Consider the following 17,928-nt stretch of genomic DNA (forward strand, 5'->3'; position numbering starts at 1 on the left):
TTTGTTGCTTCATTTTGAATAATACATCAAAAATATTCAATATTCTACAATTAATAATAAATAATAAATCATGGTCACAACAACTTGTTTAATAACCTGTAAAAACATCAGTGTATATTCTTTTACATAAAGAACATTAAAAGCTGTTAGAAACCTTCATGACCCGCATTTCTGCAGCACTTTTACAGTCCACGGACTCAAAGCACTTTACAACACTTGTCACATTCACACATTCACACACACATTCACACACTGATGGCTGAGGCTGCCATGCAAGGCACCAACTGCTGGTTAAATTGGGGTTCAGTATCAAGGACACTTTGAAATGCAGCCAGGGATTCGAACCAGCGACCCCCCGATTACTATATGACCCGCTCGACCTCCTGAGCTACAGCTGCCAAATGTGCCAACAACTTTCTGAACGCCCTAATCCGAATTTAATTTGGACACAAATGTCAAACTATAATGTTACATTATAAATTGTATTAATACAGTGACGGATTATGAACTACTGTCCTCTGGGCACAGATGCATTAGGCCTTTTTGGGCTGGAGAAGGGCAATACCTACATTCATTCAGAGTCATAGCCTTTTGCTTTTGGACTTATTGAGGTAGTGACTTCACGTAACAACTTGGGCTTCAGGGCCTCGACCTCTTGGGCCCGGTAGGCTCATTCAGTAATCCATCCTTGCTCACATGCCACAAATGTTTTGGGGCTCCTGGCCCCTCTAGACCTCTGGCCCACTGGGCTCGGTAGACCCCTGTATTAATATAGTTTTTTATTTACACCAAACCAGTCACCTTTTAACCTTAGAGGGTACTAAAATCACAAATGTATTTTAAACATTCATATTCAAAGAGAAGCACTAAGTGTGGTTTACTGAACTTGAATTGAAAAATAACAAAACACAACAGCAGATTGCATTTGTTGTAAACAAGTGTGGCCAGGTCATAAATGAGGAGACCGACACAGCAGAATAATTACTGTGGGTCTTTTATTCCCTGACTGCCATTTATAAAAGAAACAGCATTAACACTGCAATTGTGAGGATTTGAGGTAATCAGCATCAAACAAACAAAATATTTTTCCTCAGTGTTCGTCACACTGACGGTAAACCACAGTTAGCTTAACTTCAAACACTTCTGTGTCCTAGACATTTGCTGTAGTTAGAAGTGACTCTAGGCTTGATCAGACACCTCAGTGGCTCTGTCTGAATAAATAAAATAAAAAACAGATAAACAAATAAATACATTTTCCTAGCTACATAACTCATAGTCACATTACAGCATATTCTTAGTTCACAGAAAACATACTGTAAATTACACTGAAACTCATTCTCACTCTCATATTATGATATTTTTCGCACGCGACATCAACATACACACCTCAGCAGTCCGTCTTTCACTCCTGCTACTCCCGTGTAACTAACTGCACGGGAACGCCGTGATCTCCCGCGATCTCGCACAAGCTACGGCTGCTCAAGAGAAACTGCTAACGGTAATAATTCCCTGCAGAATAATAAAAAACTGTCTGAACAGTCTGGGTCTATTGTTCACCTGCTCCCACCCCATGTCAGATACACACAATCACATATTTTCTGTGCACATCCAGTGAAAATTATAGAATATCGAATAGTTTTGATTTGACTTTCTAATTAATCATAATAATAACACAGCAGAGACGACAGCTCCTCTGTCCTTTGTTACATCTTAAGATGCAGCGATACAAAATAAAAAGTCTTAACAAAAAGCTGCTGAAGCAAAAAAGAGGCTGTTGACTCTCAGCACGAGTTCTGACAGATCAGTGCTACAGGGGCCCGATTGCATTTAGTCCGACCCTGAAACCTGGGGGGTTGTTCTGGAGACACTTCAGGAGCGGAGAGCTCCAGATAATAGAGAGCTGTAGTGATGTGTGTCTGTAGCTAACTGCAGTTAGCATCTCTCTGTTCCTCTGTGGGATTATTGAACTGGATTCTGGATTATTACAGAAGATAATCTGAAGGTTCTGATCCGTCCAGGTTCTGTTCAGCAGATAATCTCCACAGATGAACTCCACTCTGATGTTTGAAGGTAAATTAAATGTGTAGCAGTAAAAAGCTAATGCTAGGCTACAAACAGACGACATCACGGTCACATGACTCAAACGTCTCCACCACTGAGCGTCTTACTGCACAATTACTATCCAGGTTTTATAAACTGATCAATGCACAAGTTGTAAAGTCAGAGTGAGAACAGTGTGTAACTAAAGTGGGCCTGTAAAGACGGACTAGTGAGGAGACGAGTCTCCGTGTTCGCTGTGAGGACGTTTAATGTCCCCGACAACCTCTGTAGTCTCATTCAGACACTTGTTAGCAACCGCTAACCGTTTTTAACACATGAAGAGCTTTATAATTAAACTGGTTTCAGGACTACAGACTACATCACTGCACACAGCTCCCAGGTCAAAGGGCCCTCAAACCCCTTCACCTCAATAAGGCAGCAAATCACGAAGGGGAAATATTGTTAGCACTGATGAACCAGATCATCAGACTTCAGACTGACACTGAACCTCAGCAGGCTCTGTGGATGATAACTGCAGTTGTTCATCAGCAGCAGGCTGCTCTGGATTCTTCTTCATTGGTCTTTTATAAACCAGGAAGCCGATTAAACCCAAAACAGCAATCACCACAGAAACAGCCACCAGACCCATTAGCCCAGGATGACCTGCAGAGCAGAAAGAGGTGTCAGCTGTCAGCAGGTAGCATTTCCTCTTCAGTCTCATGACTTGACTTCAGCAACAGCATCCTCTACGGCACGTCACTCAAACTCTTAAACTCCAATACATCCAGAACTCTGCTGCTCACCTGCTCACCCACACCTGTGACCACATCACTGCTTCATTATGACAGTGTACCTTGAACTTTGACCCTGTTGCTTCTATATGTGTCTCAGCCTTAGCATGACATTTTGGAGTACAAAGAATGTAGCTTGGCTCGCTGCTTCTGGTGACGCCCACCTGGACCTCCCTGAGCTCGACAGCTGTCGTTTACCGTCTCTCTCCTTGTTTATGTGTGTTAGTTGTTTATTCTTCGATTATGAGTCGTTCATAGTCCCGCTGGTTTTGTACCGTAGCTAACGTTAGGCTTTTATAACTTGCTCTTCTGTTACTTGCTGCCCAGTTAGCTTTCCTCAACCTAGCCTAGCTCACTGTTACTGCCTTTCACCGCAGTGAACAGCCTCGATAAACAAGTGTTACGTTGTCTTAGGGTGCAGGCATCACGCAGGGAGGAACAGGAACTCAGGCACACGTGCAGGATGTGATGAAAACTGTGCATCAGTTCTATAGATGACCATCGTATCAAGTCTAACTCAAACAGATAAACCATCATCTTTAATGTTAGTAGCTTAAAATACAACCAACATTCTGAAGTGACCAAACTCACCTGAGACTGGAACAGACAGTTGCACGGTGCAGATGACAGACGTAATAACTTGGTCTTCAGGGTGTTTACGCTCTTTAATGGTACACATGAACGTTCCTTTGTCACTGGAGCGCACGTTCCTCAGAACCAGTGACACGTTGCCATTCTTCAGCTCGTGGTCCGCCAGCTCCACCCGGTCCGTATAAGATGGATGCTGGTTGTCTGGATCAGGGCGTCCATCCCGGTGAAGGATGACCATTTCTGGGTTCAAGTCAGTTCTGGTCCAATTTACAGCAACAATGTTTCCCATCCTGGGAGCCTGACATTGTAGAGTGACGTTCTGTCCCTCGTCAGCTGCGACTGTTCAGAATGAAACACAAAACATTTAAATCTCAGTACAAGATCCTCCTCCTCAGTCTGAAGCAGCACTGCGTCACGTCCACGGACTGCAGCTCGGCTGTCAATCATTAATCATTCTCCAGTTAAATGTTCATTAACATCAGATCAATTATCTTAAGCAGATCCATTCAATAGTTTTGACTCAGGAGCTTCAGTATTTGGATCAAGAAGCAGGAACACGTGTGGTTAAACTCAGCGACTCAAGAGAAATAAGTTAAACTGCTGAAGTGTTATTAATGTTACTGTAGTATTACTGCATTATCTCTGTGGGACAGATTAGTGACTCACACAAGGCTCAAATACTGCACTATGTAAAGTACTTCATGCTCGTACTCAACTTCTAATGTTAGTAATCATTTAGTAATGTATGATTGTTGTATTTACACCTCAGTGTCCTGACGTAATCTAGAACTAATCTATTATAAACCAAAACATGCACATTAGTCTTTAATAACTAGTTTACCACAAACACACAGACGGCAGTGAAACAAACAGTGACACAACGTGACTTCAGCAACAAGCACGACTAGACGAGACCACAAGAAGTTTAAAATCCACCACACCAACCTAGTCCTGCTCTACTGTGACACACACACACACACACACACACACACACACACACACACTAGTTTTACTTACCCAGTTATGTGTCTGTGACGTCCGTTGTGTGTAATGAAATGAAATATTATGTTAACTCCAAACAACAAACTAAATACAAGTTAATCAGATTTGTTTTCTTATCATACAGTTTAGACCTGAAACACTGAAGCACAGACTTCAAGTTCAAGTGTCAGGAGTCAGTGTCGAGTGAATTACCAAGGAAACACACAAACAACATCCAGGGAGACAACAACAAATCAGGTTATCAGCCACTCAAAGAGCAGAGAAACCACCAGGAGCACGTAACTGAAGCAGTGTGCGTATCTGATCCACAGTATACAGCCAAGACTAGGGATGTGCATTTCAGGCAAAAGTACTATTCAATAATCGTGGGGTACTAATCGATTAATATTCGAATATTCTTCTTCTACGGTTTATTATCTAGCCCGCCGCACTGTGTATCATGAAAAACTGTCTGGGAGGGGCACTGCGTGTCAACCATCACCCCTCACAGGCCACAAACACATTAAACCAAGACTCCATGAGCAGATTCAAGCCCCCTACATGGTTTCCATGTGTGACCCACCTGAGACCTCACTGACTCCAGCAGTCCTTGTTGTTGTTGGTCTGTTTGTCATCGGTGCCTCCGACAGTCCGACAGCTGAAACAGCACACAGGAGAGAAACATGGTCACTTGTCACATCTGCATCGCAGCGCAGCCGTCCTCAACATCTACACCTCAGAGAACAGATGTGCTGCCCTGGTGTAGCCGCCTGGTTCCCGCTGTAGTCTCCACCACAGACGATCTGTGAGTGTTAAACTAATTAATCGTTCTTTTATTATTACTGACAGTCAGGGTGGGAGGCAGCAGATTTTTCGGGTTGTCCGTCCATTCAAGTCTTGTGAACGTGTCACCTCACGAACGCTTCGAGGGAATTTATTTACATTTTCTTCAAAAGTATCAACTTCGACTACTGATGTCATTCTGCTGGTCAAAGGTCAAAGGTCACCGTGACCCCACGATATGTGACCTTGTGCAGTATTGGAGCGTTACCTTCCTTAAAGCAGAGACTTCTACTGTTGTTATTATACATCTGGTATTTTAAGTTGTGTCACACTTTTCCTGACGTCATAGGTCAACACTGTCAGCGCCGAGCGTCACACAGTCCACCACCTCACATGTTTCCTCACCTGCCGCTTGCCGTACCTGGGCCCTGTTCTGATTGGCTAACCCAGATATTAACAACAGGTGATCTGAAACAGTCACCAACATTTACAGACCCAGACGATCATCTCGCTGTATGGACCCGCCGGCCACCGTAGTGCCGACGTCACACAGTCACGCTAGCTAACATTAGCTCTTGTCTGATGGAAGCTAACAGGTTAGCAAACATGGTGTTTTCTCTTAAATACGGCGGGATGTCCCCCCAGAGTCTCACTGTCCATCACCACTTCAGCCTCTGTCAGTCATGAAGCAGTGAAACGGTGATAACGTGACGTAAACAAACACAGGTGCACGTGGAGGAAAAAGCCGGCTCGCTGCCTCGTGCGCACACCTGTAGCTTCAGAGCTCACCTTGACAGACAGCTGGAGGCGGATGTGTCAGTGCGATGACGGCGACCAGGTACATGAGTGCGGTCATGATCTGATGGTGAGGGTATAAACAAGGTGTGACACTGTTCCCGGAGGGTCCACACACCTGTCCGACTCTTCTTCTTCTTCTTCTTCTTGTTCCTCCGTGTGTTTAATGGCGGATCAGTGCATGCTGCCTCCTGCTGGCTGGGTGGAGTCATGGCAGCCAGTCATGTGACGCGGCCTCCTGCAGTGTGTTGACACCATGTTGTAATTTAAGTCATCGATACAATACTGTGAAGAATACCCACATTCAATACCATGTTTTATAGATATGTTATGGAAAATAAGGACTGAAATCCAAATGTATTCATCAAGCGAATGTGTCTCAGGTGATTGTAGTATAAAGACACCTGTGTCTGAAGGTCCAGTCCCTGTTCATCAGTATTCATGGCTACAATTCACTCCGAGCAACTCTGTGGGAAGGTTACTGAAAAATATAAATCAGGGGCTGGATCCAAAAACATTTCCAGGTCACTGAACATCCCCCAGAGTTCAGGTAAATCCACCATGAAGAAGAAGAAGAAGGAATATCACGTGTAAATCTGTTGCCGGGCTCTTCACCAGTCAAAGCTTAGAAAGGACAAGAGAAAGACTGTTGAAGAAAGCTCATTAGATCTCAACCAGAGTTCATCTAAAAGCATGTAAAAGCACCGATGTGGAGCTTTTGGTTGTCAGTCTAGACGCCATGTTTGTGGGACGCCAAACACTGCACGTCACCACAAACACACCAGCCCCGCCGTGCAGCAGCCTCAGGCTGTGAGGAGGCTTCTCAGCAGCAGGTCCTGGAGGCTTGTGAAGGTAGAGGGTGAAATGAATGCAGCAACACATAGTGAAGGACAACCTGAGTCCGTCTGCAAGACAACTACGACTTGGGAGCAGATTTATTTTCCAGCAAGACAAAGACCCAAAGCAACAGAGAAAGAAGTTCAATGTAACGTCAGCTTTTCAACAAAGTATAAAATATTCCTCATTGTTTCCTTTTACTTTGTAAAACACTTGTGGTCACACTTGACCTTCACCGCCAGTTAAATCTGCCTTTTGTCGCTGTGTTTATCTGCTGTGTTGATTTGTCTCTGGATGACACTTTAGTGAAGCCTGCTCTGTGTTTCAGCCGCTTCCTGACCACATTTCTGTGGTCAAAGCAGAGACTCGCTGTCAGACACCTGGTACAAAATAACCATCTGCTCACTTCCTCCCAACTAACCACATCACATTTTAATCTGAATCTATGAGAACAAGGAAACCACAGCAGCGTGAGCTCAGTCAGAGGAGGGAGGGTTTGATTCGACGTGCCCATGAAGTGATCACAGCGTAGACAGAGTCCTTTCACCTGTCGTGAGGATGGAGGAAACATGTCTGCTGTGTCTGCTCTGTGAGTACAGTCCGAGTGGGTTTCTGCAATGATGACTAAAATGCTGTTTCATGGTTTTTACATCACGTTCATCAGATTTTAGTCCCAGAACATGACGTTAGTTAATCATATGTTACTTTTAGATGATCTTATAATGTTCATAATGTTTAAGCAGCATTTTTACATCGACGTGTGTGTTCCTTCACCGCCCTGAGGCCAATGTTGGTTCAGTTCACTCGTCCTCAGAAAACAGTTGTAAACATCTCGACGTACGAACACGGCAGTCAGAACTTTCTAGATTTCTTTCTCAAAACAATCCAAGAAATACTTTTTCTTGTGACTAAATAATAAAACCTCTTTATGCCTCAAAAAATTAAAACCTCATACACATTCACAGTGAGTTTCAAGTGGACACTTCTTATAAAGGAGCTTGTTCAGCACCACTCCGCCTGTAGATGGCGTCCAAAAACATTTTTTCAGAGAGCATATTGCAGCAGCATTGTTTGACACAGTTAACACCCACAACATATCCTGTGAAGTTGTCTATCATGTTTGTGATCTTTTCACACATCATGACATAAAATCCTCAAGCTGTACTCTACACACTTTGCTAGTTGTGATTTTTTGATATGAAGTTCATCATGTCAGTGAGTCTCTGTATGTGTGTTCTTCCTGAACATCCAGGAGGCCCTGAGGATCATTTACAACATGTGTTCATTTAAATAGTTGCTGCTGAATGTTTACAGTCGTCAGATTAACAACAATAAATCAGTTTTATCTGCGATCACACAGAGTTTAAAAGCCTGCAGCTCCTCCAGTTAGTTAGGACTGAAGAAGCCTCTTGGATGAGAGGTGAGACGTCTTCAACAAACTGAAACACGTCGTAGGAGGTCCGTGGTCAGGTGGTGTGGACTGATTGTCAGAAATTAGGGAACCTTAGCAGGAACTGTTGAAAGACATTAGCTGGGAGTACATTGTTGGATCATGGCAGTAACAGGGAGGAGGTGAACGGCCCGCTGGGAAACATTACGTTTTAAATAAGAAAACACAACAGGTGATATAAAGTGTTGAACATGAAAGAAACCTCAAACCAACCTTCATGTCTTCTTCCTTCAGGTCTGACCACATGCTGCACGACAAAGCAAGGTGAGTACACTTACTGACTGACTCGTTCAGGCTCAACCACCTCCTGACAAGTGTCATGTGTGTAATTCACTGTGTCCACATGGGGTCTCGTTTCATTTAGCGATTCAGTGCAATAATATAAATCATGTCTCACTGCCTACAAGCAAGGCACAGATTTGATCCCTGACAGCAGCCATCAGAAGGTGCAGTCAGCCTGCGAGGTCAGGACTGTAAGAGACATGGAGGCTTCAGAGATGAGGTGTTTTAGTGAAAATGTTCACGTATCATATCGTCCTCCAGCCTCTCTGAAGATGAGTCCTGACAGCTCTCAGCTGTTTGAAGATCAGTCTGTCTCTCTGAGGTGTGAGGAGGACGACAGCTCTGATGGATGGACGGTGACGAGGAACACGACTAAACGAACCAGGACTCAGTGTGGAGGAGGAGTGTGGGGAAGAAAAGCTGGTGCCTCCTGTAACATCAGCTACATCGTCCCGTTGGACAGTGGAGTCTACTGGTGTGAGTCCACAGAGGGAGCAGCCAGTACCAGCATCAACATCACTGTCTCTGGTAAGATGAGGCTGTGCAGTCAGTGCTGATGAAGCTGAAGGTGGATGAAGTGCTGTAGTTTGTCTCTGTGTTGAGGTGGAGCAGTGATCCTGCAGAGTCCTGTCCTCCCTGTGATGGAGGGAGATGATGTCACTCTGACCTGTACAACAGAGACCTCCAACCTCTCAGCTGGTTTCTATAAAGATGGCTCCTTCATCAGGACTGAGCCTACAGGTCACATGACCATCCACCATGTTTCCAGGTCTGATGAAGGCCTCTACAAGTGTAACATCAGGGGTCATGGAGAGTCTCCACCCAGCTGGATCACCGTCACAGGTCAGGAGGTTCCCTTTGATCTCAGGACTCATTTCATCCACATGTTCACCTGACCAGGTGAGACTCTCTCTGCAGGTAAGCCAGCTGAGGCCACGCCCCCTGACTCCACCCCCCTCCAGCTGGTGTTCAGACTGCTGCTCCACCTGGTGGTGTTCTGTCCGTACTGCATCTCCACTGTCATCATGGTGTCTTTGTATCGACACAGGTCCACAGGTAACAATCAATCAATCAATCAATCAATCAATCAATCAATCAATCAATCAATCAGTTGATGATTGACAGCTGTTGATAAATGATCTCACTCTCTCCGCCTGCAGGAAATGACCTGCCCGTCTCCATGGAGATGGCTCCTCCCACCCAGGCTGAGCAGGGATTGGCTGATGAGTATGATGATGTCATGGCTGCTGTCACCACAGAGCATCACCTCTGAGTTGATCCAACGTGTTCTCCTTCTTCTTCAGTCACGTTTCCCTTGTAGGAGCCAGAACTCTTCCTGTGGAGCTGCTCACCTTCTAGGTTCTGTTGTTGTGGATCCTGCTGCTTCTTCTTGTGAGACCCGCTCTCCTCTCCCTCTGATTGGTTCGTCTCTGTGGTTTCCCCACAATGAAACCACGCCCACTTCCATGTGACGAAGGCCTCGATGGTTCGTGGTCGTGGTCGTGGTCGTGGTCGTGGTCCTGGTCGTGGTCCTGGTCCTGGTCGTGGTCGTGGTCCTGGTCCTGGTCGTGGTCGCCTGCGTATCTTCCCTGACTGTATGTGAAGAGGTTGGTGTGTTGACCAGGAAACTACAGGTCATAAACTGCTGCATCACCAGCGCAACAAGATCTGACACAACCAGAACTTCACTGAACTCAAACTGTGGACTCGTAGTAACAGAACCAACGAAGGCGACCAATCAGAGCCTGAGAGGGCGGGTTCTTCCAGAAAAGCAGCGGGATCCATAACAACACCTCAGCAGGACGACAGGACTTCATTATAAAGCTGGTTTGTCTCAGCTCACCTGTGATTCAGATCCACGGCCGTAATATTCAGATTCATGCTGCAGCCGTCGCCTCCGCTCAGTTTAACAGCTTCAGACTGTTTGACCTCCACACCCTGAGTCCTTCTGCTGGTCCACTGAGGTCCAAACTGAACCGTCTGTGTCTTTAACAACACGTCCTTCTGATTGGATTTGCTCTGATGATAATAAAGCTTCAGGTCTGTTTTACCTGATGATAACGTGTGTTGTGTTAGCGTGCCCTCCTGTCTGCCTGTTTCCTGTGGTGAACCTGCTAACAGAAGCTAACAGCTCTGTGGTCGCCCAGGTTCCTGTTTCTAATAAAAACACTTCAGCTGAACGAGGTCCTGCCCATGTTTCACCGCAGGACATGAAACAATAGTTTATAAATGTGTCGATGAATGTGTCTCTGTGATTGTGCTGACCTGAGTCTGCACTGAGGTGTCAGATCTTTAAGATGTGTTTGAGGTTCATCATGAATCTCTGACAGCTTCAAACTCACATCTGGAGTCTGTGTTGGAGAGACAAGCGGTCACTTTGAGACACAACTGTCAGTGAAGGCATCATATTCATGTGATCTCCATCCTCAGGTGTCGCTTCACATGTGAAGTCAGCGCGTTGCTGCAGTTTGTTGTGACGTTCAGTTTAAACGGACTCGATCAGCTGATCAGCTGCAGTCAGTGCAGAGGAAACCACAGCAGGGTGAGAGTCGGCCAGAGAGGAAGGAGGAGGGTCTGACTTGATGTGAGCATGAAGTGATGAAGTGTAGATGTCATATGAGTCAGTGTCAGGATGGAGGAAACACGTCTGCTGCGTCTGCTCTGTAAGTCCACTCAAACATCAGCTGATGTGTCTCTGAGATTTGTCCTCCTCTGTGTGTCCTCTCAAACCAACCCGAGTGTCTTCTGTCTTTAGTTGTGACGTCCCTGCTGAGCGGCTCCACACACCAAGGTGAGGAAACTTCTTGTGTGACTGATGAAGAGTGATTTAGTCCCTGACAGCACAGTTAGTGTTCAGGACGCTGTTTATGGAGGGAAACAGTCTGCAAACACAATAAAACAGTGAAAAGTGTCTGGATGTCCACAGACTGGACGCTGAAGATAAATGTGCTGCTATAAAAACCAAGTCATTGTGAAAGCAGGACTGCACACGCAGCATGATGCAGCAGCTGACAGAGAAAGTGGAGAAACAACACTGACATGTGAGACACATGAAGTCAGATCTGCTGTGTGTTTGACACCAACTCTGAGAGTTACATTCAAAACATGAGGACACTCAGAGCCTGAAACACAGAGGAGATCAGTGCACTTCAACAAGGTCTACAGAGACTGTAAGAGGACCAAGATACACTTCTGTCAAAGCTGCACATTATCATCTTTAACCACATCTCTCTGTCTCGTCCTCCAGCCTCTCTGAAGATGAGTCCTGACAGCTCTCAGCTGTTTGAATTTCAGTCTGTCTCTCTGAGGTGTGAGGAGGACGACAGCTCTGATGGATGGACGGTGAGGAGGAACACGACTAGAGACACCAGGACTCAGTGTGGACGTGACTGGGGAAGAAGAGCTGGTTCCTCCTGTAACATCAGCGCCATCTTGACATGGCACAGTGGAGTTTACTGGTGTGAGTCCACAGAGGGAGCAGCCAGTAACAGCATCAGCATCACTGTCTCTGGTAAGATGAGGCTGTTGTAACTCCACCAGGTCTGAACACTGAGTCTGTCTTCACCTTTTCACTTTGGCTGAGCCTGAGAGAGACAAAGACAAGAAGACAGACAGGTGACCTTCAGGAGGCCAACAACACTGGCTGGAGCACTGAGTCTGCCTCCTCAACATGTTTTTAATCTGTCAGTCTGAGATGATTTCAACATGTAGAGATGATGAATCAGGTCAATGTGCCAAATGTTTCTACAGAGAGCTTGTTGTGATGAAGTGTTGCTGAGGACAGGACAGGACAGTGAGACTGGTTGTGTGAGTCAGAGGATCCATCAAGCTGAGTTTGATGCTGTGAAATCAGACTTTAAGCTGCCGATGTGAGCAGCACACGTCTGTGAACACACTGTCTGTTTCTACTGACACAACATCACCAGACTCCCTCAACAAATGTAGCGATTTAAGAGTCGCTGAGTGACCAGAAACTCAACAAACTTTGTGAAACGGCAACGACAAATTCTGAATGATTGGAGCTTCTTGTGGATTCGGCAGTAAATGAGCAGGTGTCCATATTGTTCATGAGTTGTGTTTCAGGGTTTCATAACATGTTTGTCTCTGTGTTGAGGTGGAGCAGTGATCCTGCAGAGTCCTGTCCTCCCTGTGATGGAGGGAGGTGATGTCACTCTGACCTGTACAACAAAGACCTCCAACCTCTCAGCTGGTTTCTATAAAGATGGCTCCTTCATCAGGACTGAGCCTACAGGTCACATGACCATCCACCATGTTTCCAGGTCTGATGAAGGCCTCTACAAGTGTAACATCAGGGGTCATGGAGAGTCTCCACCCAGCTGGATCACCGTCACAGGTCAGGAGGTTCCCTTTGATCTCAGGACTCATTTCATCCACATGTTCACCTGACCAGGTGAGACTCTCTCTGCAGGTAAGCCAGCTGAGGCCACGCCCCCTGACTCCACCCCCCTCCAGCTGGTGTTCAGACTGCTGCTCCACCTGGTGGTGTTCTGTCCGTACTGCATCTCCACTGTCATCATGGTGTCTTTATATCGACACAGGTCCACAGGTAACAATCAATCAATCAATCAATCAATCAATCAATCAATCAATCAGTTGATGATTGACAGCTGTTGATAAATGATCTCACTCTCTCCGCCTGCAGGAAATGACCTGCCCGTCTCCATGGAGATGGCTCCTCCCACCCAGGCTGAGCAGGGATTGGCTGATGAGTATGATGATGTCATGGCTGCTGTCACCACAGAGCATCACCTCTGAGTTGATCCAACGTGTTCTCCTTCTTCTTCAGTCACGTTTCCTTCGTAGGAGCCAGAACTCTTCCTGTGGAGCTGCTCACCTTCTAGGTTCTGTTGTTGTGGATCCTGCTGCTTCTTCTTGTGAGACCCGCCCTCCTCTCCCTCTGATTGGCTCGTCTCTGTGGTTTCCCCACAATGAAACCACGCCCACTTCCATGTGACGAAGGCCTCGATGGTTCGTGGTCGTGGTCGTGGTCCTGGTCGTGGTCGTGGTCCTGGTCCTGGTCGTGGTCCTGGTCCTGGTCCTGGTCCTGGTCGCCTGTGTATCTTCCCTGACTGTATGTGAAGAGGTTGGTGTGTTTACCAGGAAACTACAGGTCATAAACTGCTGCATCACCAGCGCAACAAGATCTGACACAACCAGAACTTCACTGAACTCAAACTGTGGACTCGTAGTAACAGAACCAACGAAGGCGACCAATCAGAGCCTGAGAGGGCGGGTTCTTCCAGAAAAGCAGCGGGATCCATAACAACACCTCAGCAGGACGACAGGACTTCATTATAACGCTGGTTTGTCTCAGCTCACCTGTGATTCAGATCCACGGCCGTAATATTCAGATTCATGCTGCAGCCGTCGCCTCCGCTCAGTTTAACAGCTTCAGACTGTTTGACCTCCACACCCTGAGTCCTTCTGCTGGTCCACTGAGGTCCAAACTGAACCATCTGTGTCTTTAACAACACGTCCTTCTGATTGGATTTGCTCTGATGATAATAAAGCTTCAGGTCTGTTTAGCTGATGATAACGTGTGTTGTTCTTTACAACTTGTCTGCCTGTTTCCTGTGGTGAACCTGCTAACAGAAGCTAACAGCTCTGTGGTCGCCCAGGTTCCTGTTTCTAATAAAAACACTTCAGCTGAACGAGGTCCTGCCCATGTTTCACCGCAGGACATGAAACAATAGTTTATAAATGTGTCGATGAATGTGTCTCTGTGATTGTGCTGACCTGAGTCTGCACTGAGGTGTCAGATCTTTAAGATGTGTTTGAGGTTCATCATGAATCTCTGACAGCTTCAAACTCACATCTGGAGTCTGTGTTGGAGAGACAAGCGGTCACTTTGAGACACAACTGTCAGTGAAGGCATCATATTCATGTGATCTACATCCTCAGGTGTCGCTTCACATGTGAAGTCAGCGCGTTGCTGCAGTTTGTTGTGACGTTCAGTTAAAACGGACTCGATCAGCTGATCAGCTGCAGTCAGTGCAGAGGAAACCACAGCAGGGTGAGAGTCGGCCAGAGAGGAAGGAGGAGGGTCTGACTTGATGTGAGCATGAAGTGATGAAGTGTAGATGTCATATGAGTCAGTGTCAGGATGGAGGAAACACGTCTGCTGCGTCTGCTCTGTAAGTACACTCAAACATCAGCTGATGTGTCTCTGAGACACTGTCCTCCTCTGTGTGTCCTCTCAAACCAACCCGAGTGTCTTCTGTCTTTAGTTGTGACGTCCCTGCTGAGCGGCTCCACACACCAAGGTGAGGAAACTTCTTGTGTGACTGATGAAGAGTGATTTAGTCCCTGACAGCACAGTTAGTGTTCAGGACGCTGTTTATGGAGGGAAACAGTGTGCAAACACAATAAAACAGTGAAAAGTGTCTGGATGTCCACAGACTGGACGCTGAAGATAAATGTGCTGCTATAAAAACCAAGTCATTGTGAAAGCAGGACTGCACACGCAGCATGATGCAGCAGCTGACAGAGAAAGTGGAGAAACAACACTGACATGTGAGACACATGAAGTCAGATCTGCTGTGTGTTTGACACCAACTCTGAGAGTTACATTTAAAACATGAGGACACTCAGAGCCTGAAACACAGAGGAGATCAGTGCACTTCAACAAGGTCTACAGAGACTGTAGAGGACCAAGATACACTTCTGTCAAAGCTGCACATTATCATCTTTAACCACATCTCTCTGTCTCGTCCTCCAGCCTCTCTGAAGATGAGTCCTGACAGCTCTCAGCTGTTTACAGGACAGTCTGTCTCTCTGAGGTGTGAGGAGGACGACAGCTCTGGTGGATGGACGGTGACGAGGAACACGACTGAAGACACCAGGACTCAGTGTGGAGAAGGATGGGGAAGAAGAGCTGGTTCCTCCTGTAACATCAGCTACATCTTCACATCTGACAGTGGAGTTTACTGGTGTGAGTCCACAGAGGGAGCAGCCAGTAACAGCATCAGCATCACTGTTTTCTCTGGTAAGATGAGGCTGTTGTAACTCCACCAGGTCTGAACACTGAGTCTGTCTTCACCTTTTCACTTTGGCTGAGCCTGAGAGAGACAAAGACAAGAAGACAGACAGGTGACCTTCAGGAGGCCAACAACACTGGCTGGAGCACTGAGTCTGCCTCCTCAACATGTTTTTAATCTGTCAGTCTGAGATGATTTCAACATGTAGAGATGATAAATCAGGTCAATGTGCCAAATGTTTCTGCAGAGAGCTTGTTGTGATGAAGTGTTGCTGAGGACAGGACAGGACAGTGAGACTGGTTGTGTGAGTCAGAGGATCCATCAAGCTGAGTTTGATGCTGTGAAATCAGACTTTAAGCTGCCGATGTGAGCAGCACACGTCTGTGAACACACTGTCTGTTTCTACTGACACAACATCACCAGACTCCCTCAACAAATGTAGTGATTTAAGAGTCGCTGAGTGACCAGAAACTCAACAAACTTTGTGAAACGGCGACGACAAATTCTGAATGATTGGAGCTTCTTGTGGATTCAGCAGTAAATGAGCAGCTGTCCATATTGTTCATGAGTTGTGTTTCAGGGTTTCATAACATGTTTGTCTCTGTGTTGAGGTGGAGCAGTGATCCTGCAGAGTCCTGTCCTCCCTGTGATGGAGGGAGGTGATGTCACTCTGACCTGTACAACAAGGACCTCCAACCTCTCAGCTGGTTTCTATAAAGATGGCTCCTTCATCAGGACTGAGCCTACAGGTCACATGACCATCCACCATGTTTCCAGGTCTGATGAAGGCCTCTACAAGTGTAACATCAGCGGTCATGGAGAGTCTCCACCCAGCTGGATCACCGTCACAGGTCAGGAGGTTCAGCATCAGACAGCCTGTCTCCAGAGTCAGTGTCATCATCGTATGTTTAACATTTCTGTGTTTCATACGTAGCAGATATGTTAAAACTTTACACGTCTTTATGTTTTCAGTTCATGTGTTGTCTTATAATACCACAGCTGGACAACCTGACATCTTGTTAAAGTATAACATTCAACCCATCGCTTGATTTATTCACCTGTATATAAAGTAAGTGGGGCTCAGGCTGACACAGAACAAGAGGACCAGACCAGACAGGAGCAAGTTCACTGTCTGAGTTTAACCTCGTTACTCTCTACAGTGAAATGACTGAATGAATTCATCTGATTTCTGTTGCTGATGACAATCTTTGCTTCATTTTAGGGAAACCTGCTGCGACGACTTCTCCTTCACCCTCCTCTCCTTCAGCTCCTCCTCCTCATCCTGTCCCTGTGTGGTCGATTGTTCTTGCTATTCTAAGCTCTCTTTTCCCTCTGGTTCCTCTGGTTCTACTGGTTCTACAGGTGAGACGGCTCACCAACAGGAAACCTAAAGGTTAGATAAATAAATGAAATCATAACTTGTGTTTCTCATGATGTTTCCCAGCCGTGTGCTCAGTTCACTTCTAAAGAGGTGAGAAATGACCAGAGTGAAGAAACAACAGTGTTGACGTTCTGTCAAAGACGTCTCTGTTCTGTGTTACAGACAGACATGAAGTTAGCATGCTAACCAGCTAGCCCCGCCGTCTTCTCACAGGACCCGCCCTACTCCTCCTCTGATTGGTTGTGTTCTCTGTGCTTGACTCAAACTGTTGACTCACAGCAGCCTTGATTGGGCTTCGCCTCGTTAACTCATCGTCAAACACACTTCATTCAAACTGGACTCAAACTGAGTCACAGTCACCAGAACAGTGTTGGTTTGTGTCCACAGTCACCTCTGGTTCTGTCCAAATACATCCTCAGTGCACAGAGTGACATTTAGCTCCATGGCTAACTGAGCTACATGCTAACAGCAGCTAGAATAGTGAGCAGCAGTTAGTGGTTATGCATCAATCAATCAATCAATCAGCTGATGATTGACAGTTGTTGATAAATGATCTCACTCTCTCCGCCTGCAGGAAATGACCTGCCCGTCTCCATGGAGATGGCTCCTCCCACCCAGGCTGAGCAGGGATTGGCTGATGAGTATGATGATGTCATGGCTGCTGTCACCACAGAGCATCACCTCTGAGTTGATCCAACGTGTTCTCCTTCTTCTTCAGTCACGTTTCCTTCGTAGGAGCCAGAACTCTTCCTGTGGAGCTGCTCACCTTCTAGGTTCTGTTGTTGTGGATCCTGCTGCTTCTTCTTGTGAGACCCGCCCTCCTCTCCCTCTGATTGGCTCGTCTCTGTGGCTTCCCCACAATGAAACCACGCCCACTTCCATGTGACGAAGGCCTCGATGGTTCGTGGTCCTGGTCGTGGTCGTGGTCGTGGTCCTGGTCCTGGTCGTGGTCGTGGTCCTGGTCGTGGTCGTGGTCCTGGTCCTGGTCCTGGTCCTGGT

At 46.4% G+C, this 17,928-nt stretch overlaps 4 protein-coding genes and 1 long non-coding RNA gene across 7 annotated transcripts; 4 read left to right on the forward strand and 1 right to left on the reverse strand.

Annotated features, from left to right (window-relative positions):
* Nucleotides 1–787: 787 nt before the first annotated feature.
* On the reverse strand, nucleotides 788–6,263 carry LOC311251538 (myelin-oligodendrocyte glycoprotein-like). 2 transcript variants are annotated; one of them, XM_084344010.1, is made up of 4 exons: nucleotides 5,976–6,263; nucleotides 4,987–5,061; nucleotides 3,423–3,761; nucleotides 788–2,703 (listed from the first exon to the last, which is right to left on the reverse strand). In XM_084344010.1, the coding sequence occupies exons 1-4, from the start codon at nucleotides 6,040–6,042 to the stop codon at nucleotides 2,525–2,527; spliced, it is 660 nt and encodes a 219-aa protein (XP_084200136.1). In that variant the 5' UTR covers nucleotides 6,043–6,263; the 3' UTR covers nucleotides 788–2,524. The 2 variants fall into 2 exon arrangements, with proteins under 2 accessions (XP_084200136.1, XP_084200137.1); XM_084344011.1 differs by lacking the exon at nucleotides 4,987–5,061.
* Nucleotides 6,264–6,704: 441 nt separating this feature from the next.
* On the forward strand, nucleotides 6,705–10,053 carry LOC311251133 (uncharacterized protein). 2 transcript variants are annotated; one of them, XM_084343453.1, is made up of 7 exons: nucleotides 6,705–6,988; nucleotides 7,147–7,407; nucleotides 8,503–8,532; nucleotides 8,812–9,078; nucleotides 9,154–9,393; nucleotides 9,469–9,606; nucleotides 9,711–10,053. In XM_084343453.1, exons 2-7 carry the CDS (start codon nucleotides 7,377–7,379, stop codon nucleotides 9,821–9,823), a joined length of 819 nt encoding a protein of 272 aa, XP_084199579.1. In that variant the 5' UTR covers nucleotides 6,705–6,988; nucleotides 7,147–7,376; the 3' UTR covers nucleotides 9,824–10,053. The 2 variants fall into 2 exon arrangements, with proteins under 2 accessions (XP_084199579.1, XP_084199578.1); XM_084343452.1 differs by having other exon boundaries at nucleotides 7,269–7,407.
* Nucleotides 10,054–10,987: 934 nt separating this feature from the next.
* LOC311251506 lies at nucleotides 10,988–11,924 on the forward strand. The gene is made up of 3 exons (XR_014621415.1): nucleotides 10,988–11,213; nucleotides 11,306–11,341; nucleotides 11,798–11,924. It is a non-coding gene; the product is annotated as an uncharacterized lncRNA (long non-coding RNA).
* Nucleotides 11,925–11,946: 22 nt separating this feature from the next.
* Nucleotides 11,947–14,559, forward strand: LOC311251505 (uncharacterized protein). Its single transcript, XM_084343968.1, has 5 exons — nucleotides 11,947–12,061; nucleotides 12,665–12,904; nucleotides 12,980–13,117; nucleotides 13,214–14,087; nucleotides 14,473–14,559. Exons 2-4 carry the CDS (start codon nucleotides 12,703–12,705, stop codon nucleotides 13,324–13,326), a joined length of 453 nt encoding a protein of 150 aa, XP_084200094.1. The 5' UTR covers nucleotides 11,947–12,061; nucleotides 12,665–12,702; the 3' UTR covers nucleotides 13,327–14,087; nucleotides 14,473–14,559.
* A 115-nt stretch (nucleotides 14,560–14,674) lies between these two features.
* LOC311251794 (uncharacterized protein) lies at nucleotides 14,675–17,122 on the forward strand (the record flags this gene model as incomplete). Its single annotated transcript, XM_084344437.1, has 4 exons — nucleotides 14,675–14,834; nucleotides 15,290–15,556; nucleotides 16,160–16,399; nucleotides 16,771–17,122. The coding sequence occupies 4 exons, from the start codon at nucleotides 14,675–14,677 to the stop codon at nucleotides 16,944–16,946; spliced, it is 843 nt and encodes a 280-aa protein (XP_084200563.1). The 3' UTR covers nucleotides 16,947–17,122.
* Nucleotides 17,123–17,928: the final 806 nt, after the last annotated feature.

The sequence above is a fragment of the Pagrus pagrus genome (assembly GCF_965226575.1).
Source record: "Pagrus pagrus genome assembly, chromosome: 22".
NCBI lineage: Eukaryota > Metazoa > Chordata > Actinopteri > Spariformes > Sparidae > Pagrus > Pagrus pagrus.

Coding starts and splice junctions, on each gene's coding strand:
- LOC311251538 (XM_084344010.1), bottom strand. CDS start 6,042: ATGACCGCACTCATGTACCTGGTCGCCGTCATCGCACTGACACATCCG. Junction 5,062..5,975: donor GCCTCCAGCTGTCTGTCAAG/GTGAGCTCTGAA, acceptor GTGCTGTTTCAG/CTGTCGGACTGTCGGAGGCA. Junction 2,704..3,422: donor ACTGTCTGTTCCAGTCTCAG/GTGAGTTTGGTC, acceptor TCTGCTCTGCAG/GTCATCCTGGGCTAATGGGT.
- LOC311251133 (XM_084343453.1), top strand. CDS start 7,377: ATGGAGGAAACATGTCTGCTGTGTCTGCTCT. Junction 8,533..8,811: donor ATGCTGCACGACAAAGCAAG/GTGAGTACACTT, acceptor ATCGTCCTCCAG/CCTCTCTGAAGATGAGTCCT. Junction 9,607..9,710: donor GTATCGACACAGGTCCACAG/GTAACAATCAAT, acceptor CTCCGCCTGCAG/GAAATGACCTGCCCGTCTCC.
- LOC311251505 (XM_084343968.1), top strand. CDS start 12,703: ATGGAGGGAGGTGATGTCACTCTGACCTGTACAACAAAGACCTCCAAC. Junction 12,905..12,979: donor CAGCTGGATCACCGTCACAG/GTCAGGAGGTTC, acceptor CTCTCTCTGCAG/GTAAGCCAGCTGAGGCCACG. Junction 13,118..13,213: donor ATATCGACACAGGTCCACAG/GTAACAATCAAT, acceptor CTCCGCCTGCAG/GAAATGACCTGCCCGTCTCC.